Below are 10077 nucleotides of genomic sequence, written 5' to 3' on the forward strand. Positions count from 1 at the left end.
CAATGGGCTCATTGAGGTACTCGAATGAAATCTCTTCCTGTTAACTCATTTGTTTGAATAGCAGGGTGTGGCTCGCATTCACACAGCCACCGTGCAATATACAGCTGACGTCAGATCAGTTTGTGTAAAACAGAGATGTTGTCGTTGTGAAGGGCCACAGGTCTGCGAACAGAATCCGATGGATACAGCCGTTTGGTTTCAGATCTCATGCACCTGCTTAAACATGACATTCATGCATACCTGCCCACAAACACACCTCAGGCTAAATCCCTCGAGAAAATGTAACATTTTCTTTAATCCGGCTGTCATGTATTTCTAGAACGATTAAAATAACAGGTGCCACAGACACCAGTTTTAGTTTGAATGGGTTTAGACTTTGGAAGACTGCTCTCAATATACCACCTGGTGGTCAAATGAGATATTAAAAAATGATAACATGGGCAAGAACATCTGGACAATAATAAACCAAGGAAAAACATACAAAAAAATAGTCTTTATATTAATACAGATTTAAGAACAACTCTGTACTTATATGCAATGACGTTTAAAATAAAATAAAGTTTGAAGAACCATTGAGTAAACAGTCAATTTACGTACATGTTAATGTGTGAAATAAATGTTCATCATCTTGGGAGTGTGATGATAACGTGGCAACTTGTGCATTGACAAAAATGTGCATTGTTTGTCGATTGTGTGCTTTAGATTCATTACAAACAGGATACACAGAACCAACAAAACATAAATAAGAATATTATGATGGAAATATACAATAAAATAAAACAGCGGAAAAAGGAAAACGTAAATATGACCAGACCGGTTTTTGATAAAATCAAATGACCGGTCCCGTTTGATCTGTGCTTGTGTAAATGGCTTACAGGAGCGTCAAAATGACATAAATACTCATTTTGTACTAGTAAAGTATAATTAAAGTTAGGCTTCTTTGTCGTTGTTTATGCATAATAAGGTCCCCAAAGGCCTCTCTAATGATTTATGAAACATTTCACATACATGTTAAGTCAAGAATTACTGTGTGTCACAGAAAATGATGTTAGGTATACTTGCGTATAAATAAAACACACACACGCCAAATAACAACCAGACATCTACAGAACATTAAGGCAAATATTTAAAATGTCCTTTTTTAATCGTGTTGTAAAGGCTAATTCATACCGGCAGGGCATTGTTTGTTATGGGTAAAGGCAGATTAATACCACACAACAAACCTTTAAATTCATAGAAGTGTTGTTTTTGCTCTAAGTGCTGAATAAGACGCAAGTCAAGATTTATAAGCGGATTCAAACTACCCACAAAGCTTGACAAGCCGAAAGCTCTTCCGTGTCTTTTGCAGACATCTGATTTAGACGTTACACAAGCAGAGGTTAAGTCACCTGACATTCAGCAAACACTTATTACTCAAGAGAAAGAAAGTGTCACACAGCGCTGTGTTTCTCAGTATGTAAACAAGAACCCGCGAGACATTCGCCATTTACACACAGAATTACCATCACGTATATGCAACCTCTGGAATCAAGTTAAAATAAAATGTTTAAAAGTTGAGGTAAAACTATAAATGTCCTAGACTTCAGGCATTTGACTAAAATCTTCAATGTGCTCGTCCATTAATGGTCCAGAGCATTGGGCTTTCAACGCTGTCGATCACCCGAATGCAGTGATGACCAGCAGCTGGTGGTGTGGTTGAGATTCGGGATTCGTGACATCACTAGTTGACTAAGAGGCCGTCCTCGTATGTTGTAGTTCTGTATGGTTGGAGAAACAGGTATGATTACAGACTTTCTTTATATCCCCAATATACTTAAATACACTTTGTATTATTTATTATTCTAATTCATGCCATTTTACACACACATATACACATTTATTTTTGTTGCATTTAACATTTTTTTGGAGGATCTATTGACAGAAATGCAATCAAATCTACATAACTGTCTTCAGAGGTGTATAAAGACCTTACATTATGTAGCGTTATGTTTTTATTACCTCAGATTGAGCTATTTCTATCTACATATACAGCGGGTCCCCTTACATGGAGTTCACCATGTTGTTTCTACAGTAGCCCTAAACGGACAAACTGCTCTACAGAGCGCGTTTCGTAAATACGTTATCTCCATCGGCAAAGAAGCAAAACGACATCGTAGTCCTGTGTCAGCCACCGTAGCGCTTCAAAACGGAGGGGTGAGCGGTGGAGTGAGCCGTTGGTTGCAATTCACGACCTCACCGCTAGATGCCGCTAAATTTCAAACACTGGACCTTTAACTACTGACTCAAAAATTCGAACAATTTAATACGGTGATACATTTTTATATATCTATTTATAGGTTTTATAATTGTGTCAGACCTATCACAGCAGCAGAAGAAGGAGCACGGTGAGGTCTCAATGCCGCGGAACTTTCCAGAACAGGGCGTGTCCGTGCATTCAGCGATGAACGCGTGCATGTCCGTGATATGGATGGGCTCCTGTGTTTGATGCTGGATGGACATGAAAGGATATTGTTTATCACATAGAAATGTCACATTTTGGTTGTTTTATCAATGAATATTCATAGCTCATACAAATAAAAAAAAGATGATATATGTAATGCTTCAGTGTAAACTTGTTTTTCTGTATTACTGTAATATGCAATCATCGGTAGTCATCTTCAACAAAAACTTTTAATCCATAATTTTTGACTCTCTATCGCCATCTATGTTTGAAACGTAAAATTGCAGACTACTTTACATACATAACTTTACATTTGTTCATTTAGCAGATCCTTCGATTGAAAGCAACTTATAAACGAGAGAGCATTTCATCAGAGAGCAACGTTTACACTGACATTTTTTTGTTAAATCTCACACGACAATTCAACTTAATAAATCATTATTATAATCTTAACGTTGTGTTTGCAAGCATCTCATCTCACTCTTACCTTGATGGTCTCATACGCTCCAGTGATAAGTGCGATAAAGAGCGACAGCACCATGTAAATGAACAGTGAGATGAACGTGTAAAGGTAAACCTGCACAAGAGGAGAACAGCGTGTTTAATGCACTGAATCCTGTAGCTTCACCTTTGTGTGAGCGTGTGAAATAAACGCACCTGACTGAAGACCCACACCAGAGTGCTGCTCTCCTGCATGTCACTAAACGTCACAAACATGTCATCTCCATTGATCAGAGAAAACAGACATTCAGACACCAGCGAGAGAGAGCGAAACTGATGGAACAGAGAAATAAAGAGACATTTATAAATCCCACCTGCCAACATGAGAAAAAAGAAGTGTGGTGACCAAACCTAAATTACATTTTTATCAGTATACTGTATATGTTTCCCATATTAATATTATTTTAGAAATATAGTGCGTTTAATTATATGTACATACTTTAACATGGTAGGGTCCAAGAACGATCCATCCGCAGAAGCAATATCCGAGGTAGATGACTGCCACACAGCAGCAGAAACGGATCACGTTCGGGAACGCAGCTCGTAAAGTGATGATGAGAATCTAAGAAACCAGGATTTAGGGTAAAGCTCAAACATCCAACTAAACAACAACACTCACAAATATATTATATTGCAGTGAATTAAGCTACAATTAAAATAGTTTGTCAAACAAAGAGAAAAAGGATTGAATTCAGATTTGATTGGGGTTTAAATAGTTCACCCAAAAATTTCATTTTAATTTTTGTCAAATTCAGTTTACCCATCCAAATGAATATGACTTTCCACCTTTAGTTAATCTGTCACTTTAAATACCGCTCCAAAAATCAGTGACTAGATCTCATACATTATTACATCCAAGACAAAAAACGCATTCGATTTGAAGTGTCGGCATATATATTTAATGTATATAACTTACTTTCTTCAGTCGAACACGAACTACGTTTTTTTAGGCCTGTCAAACGATTCATCACGATTAATCGCATCCAGAATAAAAGTTTGTGTTTTCTATAATATGTGTCTGTGTACTGTGCATGTTCATTTTGTATTTATAAACACATACGCGTACATGTATATATTTAAGAAAAATATAAAAATTAGTAAACATTTATATAATTTACATTATTGGTAAATATTTATAAATATTTCCTAAATATGTATACACGTATGTGTTTATATATACAAAATGAATATGCACAGTACACAGACACATATTATAGAAAACACAAACTTTTATTCTGGATGCGATTAATCGTTTGACAGGCCTAAAAAAACAGAAAGTAAGTTATATATACATTTAGGATGGCACGAGGGTGAGTAAACTATGAGAGAATTTCCCTTGTAAGAAGAAGTGTATTCACAGTTTTTCCCCTCATTTCTAGGCTTGGAAGTTCAAATACAAATACAACAAATGTTATTTACTTTAATGTGTTTGTGTGTTCAATGGTTTGTGTGTGTGTGCGTGTCTCTCACATTGTACTTCTGAAAGAAGGTGAGGTAGCGAATAACTCCGACCCAAACCAATAACGTCGAGGTTCCCAGGAGGATCCCGCACTCGTCGTAGGACGAGAGGTTCTGAGTTAAAACACACGATGTATCAGATAACACACCTAATACCATTGTGGTTTTTGTTTACGTTCACTTACATGAGGATGATGTCATCAGCGCCTGACTTACCTTCAGTTCGATGCCGATCTTGATCATTGAGCCTGTGATGGTGAGCACGTCACTGATGATGAGCAGAATATACCAGCCGTTAATAAACTCCAGCCGATCGCCCCAACAGACGTCACGTTTCAGAGAGCTCTTAAAATACTTCACAAACTCCTGAAGAGAACGGGAACATGGAAATATTATTCTCGTGCTTCAACATCAAATCATTTAATGAACGTGAATGTGTTTGATATTTTACGTTTTGAAGCACGATCCCTCTGATGATGGAGCGACTGCAGAGGACGAGAGAGAGAATACACACCACAGCGATGATCACGTCAAACCACACACGAGCGTAACTTTCAGCTGCACGAAATAAAAGAGAGAGAAGTGATAACAAGCTCGAGGTCGCACAAGCAATGTAAAACTGCCCGACATATTTGATTAATTTATTAACTACTACAATTGATCTTCTTTGGAGGCCTTACCATGTCCAGACACACTTGGGTCTCTACATTCCTTAATGGAGGCTTTATTATCAAGACTGATCTTTACTTTACCACTGTGGGCTTTGTTATCCAGCAGAATCTGAACAGAAAATAGAAAAATAAATATATATTTCTTAAATGCATATTTTTTTGCTTTTATTGCATAGAAAAGTATTAAAAAGAGCTTGTCAATTTAGCATTTATTTCAATAATCCAACACGAGCTTTCAGTCAGACAACAACATCTTATATATCTTATATTTTTTATATATTTATATATTTTTTAAAAACTGATTTGAGCCTTTTTTAACAAAAAAAGTTACAGATTGCAGGCTTAAAGTGACAATTTCTTGGGCATTTCGTGTGCAAACTCACGGTGATGAAGAAAGTGTAACAGTCTGGAATTTCATTGTGAATGATGGTCTGAAGGTTTATAGCCTTCAGCTGGAACGTTATGGTGACGTTAATGAGCCTGGGGAAGAATAGGTTACCATTAAATTATTATAGGATCTATTGACATTTCAAAATAAAGGTCCCATTTAACATACTTGTGAAACTTGAGGGTTATATTCCTGTAATCCTGACCCAGTGCTGTGGGGGTGGACAAAGGGTTCACTCCAATACAGTCTACAGAAAGACAAAAAGAGAAAATGTTCTACCCAGCTGAATCTCTGTGGCTTACAAGGTTATAAAAAGACAACAATAAAAAAAAACTGCATTAGAAAGTGAATGTAAAATCATCTGATGAGGAACCAAGACACAAAAAACTGAAGCAAATAATATATCAAAAAGAAGTTAAGAGCTCTAAAAGAAGTAATAATAACATTACAAAAAACAATTGATCATTACTAACAAACAGTAAACAAACTAAATTGTAAAATGTATTTTCAAACTGAAAACATTTTATTGTGTGCACACATCAGAGAAATGAGCCTCACTTTTTTCTATTTCTCTGGCTAAACATCTGACTAAAACCAACCCTTGAAACAGGAACAGGTGCTTCACCTGTGACCACATGTGGATCAATGCTGAAAGTGTCGTTTGCTGGGTCGATCCGGCCCTTCTTATAATACTGCTGACAGAGAGACAGCGCGCTCCCATTCACGCCGACATCGTACACGTACGCATATCGACCCACCGTTGTGTCAGTTAAAGTCAGATACTGAGAAAAAAAATGGAATGAGTCCAGCTCAAAATGTGCTTGTTGTCTTAAAAGAACGGGATCATTATGAACAAAACATCATATAAATAATAGTGTTTGTGTTTCCCAAAATGACACATTACCTGTTCTATTGTGTAGAATACATGGTCGTAAACATCACTCTGCCTGTAAACCGCGAGCGTGTTGTCTGAGTCATCATAGTCTTTGAGAAACAGGTGTTTAAATGAGGCCGTGTTTTCTTCCTTAAACGTCACCACCATCTCATTGCTTAAACCAAAAAGCACCAGCTACAGACAGCGAGAAAGAAAACAAGAGGCTTGCGTAATTTTGTTACTTCACATGACGCGTCCAATATTAACAAATAAGAGTAACATTTTTTGCTGCGATTGGTAAAATTATTAAAAAATATAGAACACAGAGTTACTGGTTAGTTATTTAATAACATTTTAGGGACTGCAACATGATTTAAAATGGAAGAATGATCATCTAACTATCACTAACAAAGGATGTTTATGAGAACATGAAACAATATTTTCTGAAAACTTGAATACTTGTAGAACAACACAGATCTGATTTTGACTAGTTTCTGAAAGTACCTGTGCGGTTACTATGATAATCTTCAGTATCTGAAGGACTAGTTTGAAAGGTTTTCTGCCTTTGGCTTGGTACTTTTGGCAGGGACTCATGAAGAAATATTTTAACTTCCTGCGTAACGCATCCTCTTCCGGGTCAGCGCCCATCCAGCCGTCTGCGGCCGGACTCGACTTGGAGTCGCTATATTCACTCTCGCAGTCATTTGAGCTGTAGTGATTCACGGGAAACAGAAGTCTATCCTCTTCTGCAAAAAGAAAATGGAGAACGTGCAATGAATCAAATTGTAAATGGGTTTCTAAGCCAAACTGATTCCCACTTTCAAATACATTCACATAAAGGGTCTTGGCCATCATTGACTACCAAAGTAGGAAGAATTGCTTTATATATTTCTGTTCTGTTGAACACAAAAGAAGACATTTTGAAGAATGTAGCAAAGCAAACAATTCTAGGGCACTTCTTCTGACTACCAGTGTCATTCTTCCTACTATGGTAGTCAATGGTGGCCAAGAACTGTTTGGTTACAAACATTCATCCAAATATCTTTCTCTGTGTTCAACCAAACAAAGAAATTTACGCAGATTTGGAACAACTACAGAGTGAGTAAATGATGACAGAATTTTTATTTTTGGGTGAACTGTTCCTTTAAAAAGGTCAAAGCTGAATTTCTCCGAACTTTGATCACGTTCAATGCGTGACATTTCTGTAGCTGACATAAAGTTCAATGCAATAAAGAGGGCCCTTTTCAGTAACCACCATTTACACATGACATGCAGATTCGAGAACACATCGATGTTTCACTTTCAGTCAAAAAAAATCGACACGATATGAAAGCTAGGATGGGGAAAGCTTATACTTCTGACCATCCTGCATGACACAAAGCTGTTCGGCTTCAAACAATGCAACATTATCCCTCTGTCTTTATTTCTCACATAACAAAACTATCATTGCCAACGACGCAAATCCCGCATATGTGTTTCCTGCGGTTCTAAAAACTGTCCACCAAGCAATGCTTTGCTTCTTCCTTATTCCAGCTCTCTTTTAAAAAGTGAAGAGATAAAACTAGATGCTGACCTCTTCCAACAAACGCAATCATAACTTCATAAAATAAAAGTTGTGTTTTTTTTCATGCAGCTCACAGATATGAAATTGTGAGCCTGACTGACCACAAAGAGCGAGTCAGTTCTGTATTATTACGTTAGAGAACCTCTACCACAACATCGATGGATAAAGAGTGGCCGAAAATATAACATGTAAACATTTCTAGGTGAGCTAAAACTATCCAAAATCAGCTGTGATTTATCTAGTGGAACGCTGCTCTTCATGCCTCATTAATGCCATAAATCTCAATCCGGAGTGAAAGCATCTGATCTGGATGGCCATAGAAAGTGAAATACAAAAGTGAGGCACTTAAATGAGATTAATGATGACAGAGTCTGCGATTTATTTATACATCATAAATAAACCCTACACTCATTATATGTCTCTCGTTTTTCCGTTTGACCTACAGTGAACTCCATAATGTGAAACTGAGAATAGCCAATGTGTGCTGTTTTGTCCTTTTATCCCGCTTAAACAAAATGATCATTGTTTTGATCATATCTGCACGTCTGCCTGTCTTCCGTTTCTAGATTTGTCCCTCAAACACACAACGAGCCAAACACAACATATGTTTGTTATCAAACGAAAAGGATTTTGATGCAGTGATAGGAATCGTGACAGAGATGATAGGGGCGTCTCAAGCTGCTCACGAGGTTCGTACCGACCGTAGAGCCAATCAAATGCAGACAAAATTAAAACATTTCTGGTTGTCTGGTTTATCGGGTAATCATATTTTGGCACTGTCCCGCACTGGCACTGCTTTTGCTGTCATAAAAAGTCAAAGGTATGAATATCATCATGTACATCTGCCTTCTATGTATGCATTGCACAAATCTACACAAACGCACCCTCCTCAGAATTTGGGGTGCATTAAGCCACAGTAATGGACATACAGTAGAAGCCATGTACATCTCAGACATGTTCATTCTCAATAATTTAACAGTCTCTCTACTTCATTGCCATCCCGACCAGTATATGTGTTGATGAGTAAGTGATTACATGTCAACACATTAGACGTCTGTCAGAATAAAGAATTCGTGTACTGCATTAAAGATCCAGTACATGAAGAGGATTAAACGAAGTTTATAGGTTGTTAAAGAATGCATGAGCTTTAGGAGTACGTTCAAACAAAAGCAAGCCTGTGTATGTGTTATTGTGTAATTAGATGAATAAGGTCAACTGGATTTAAAGAGGAAGGAAACTAAGTAATGTAATGTAAGCAGTAAGTGAAAGACTGTAATAATGTTGACTTCTGGGATATGAAGACATGATGACTGACGATAACCGAACAGGAAGGCATGGTATTGCGGTAAAAGTGTATTAACCATGATATTGCCATTTGTATAACCAGCCTAACTACACATAGCACAGTTAAGCTATAGTGATAAGTTGTGAAACCATACAATGAAAAATGAATAACAAAAGCGACAAATATGGTTACTAAATGAAACCATGGTTCTTTTCCCCAAGGTAAGAAATATGCACTTTACTACTATTTTTACTTTTAGGTCATTTGCACAACATTACGAATGCGAATAAAAACTTAATTAGCAATGCAAGCGAGCAACGCAACACATTACGATCATCAATGGAAGCGCTTTGTTTTGATAGCAGTCGATCGATCACTCACCTGAGGAATCGCGATTCGTCACTTTATTCTGGTCCACTGCGGCCATGTCAGCGTATCAAAATCACTAGAAGAAGCGGTCGGCATTAAAAAGCGTAGATTAATTCACAGCACAAGAAATATCCGAGTTTGATGGTGGCGTTTGACTGTGATACACGAGCGTGACTCGGGTTACTGCATGTTTACAGAATCAACTCGTGACGTGAGCTTGATTTCCGTGCCGTCATGTGACATAATCACGTGACTCTGAACCAGCCGGTAGAGGCCCTGCCAGTGTTGCCGGAATGGGTGGACAATTTTCAGGCCAAAGGCTCAATAAAACCCGCCCACTCCAACAAAAACCAGCCCAAATTTGAACTGCCAAAATAATGTGATAGAAATGTATTGCAATGTCATTCAACGATGATAATGTCCATTTTATATCCTTAAAACGAACTACGAAAAGATGAATAATATAATTAAACCAGGACAGGTCAAACGGATCAAACATAGCATTAAAGAGAGTTAGAAAATATGAC

At 37.4% G+C, this 10077-nt stretch overlaps 1 protein-coding gene across 2 annotated transcripts; it reads right to left on the reverse strand.

Annotated features, from left to right (window-relative positions):
• Window positions 1–454: 454 nt before the first annotated feature.
• mcoln1a (mucolipin TRP cation channel 1a) lies at window positions 455–9787 on the reverse strand. 2 transcript variants are annotated; one of them, XM_057332655.1, is made up of 15 exons: window positions 9563–9786; window positions 6837–7078; window positions 6363–6527; window positions 6084–6240; window positions 5627–5705; window positions 5454–5550; window positions 5080–5179; window positions 4851–4957; window positions 4616–4765; window positions 4412–4513; window positions 3381–3503; window positions 3098–3214; window positions 2928–3017; window positions 2357–2487; window positions 456–1757 (listed from the first exon to the last, which is right to left on the reverse strand). In XM_057332655.1, the coding sequence occupies exons 1-15, from the start codon at window positions 9606–9608 to the stop codon at window positions 1721–1723; spliced, it is 1743 nt and encodes a 580-aa protein (XP_057188638.1). In that variant the 5' UTR covers window positions 9609–9786; the 3' UTR covers window positions 456–1720. The 2 variants fall into 2 exon arrangements, with proteins under 2 accessions (XP_057188637.1, XP_057188638.1); XM_057332654.1 differs by having other exon boundaries at window positions 455–2487; window positions 9563–9787.
• Between the last annotated feature and the right edge of the window lie 290 nt (window positions 9788–10077).

Source organism: Triplophysa rosa, linkage group LG4, assembly GCF_024868665.1.
Source record: "Triplophysa rosa linkage group LG4, Trosa_1v2, whole genome shotgun sequence".
NCBI classification, from domain to species: domain Eukaryota; kingdom Metazoa; phylum Chordata; class Actinopteri; order Cypriniformes; family Nemacheilidae; genus Triplophysa; species Triplophysa rosa.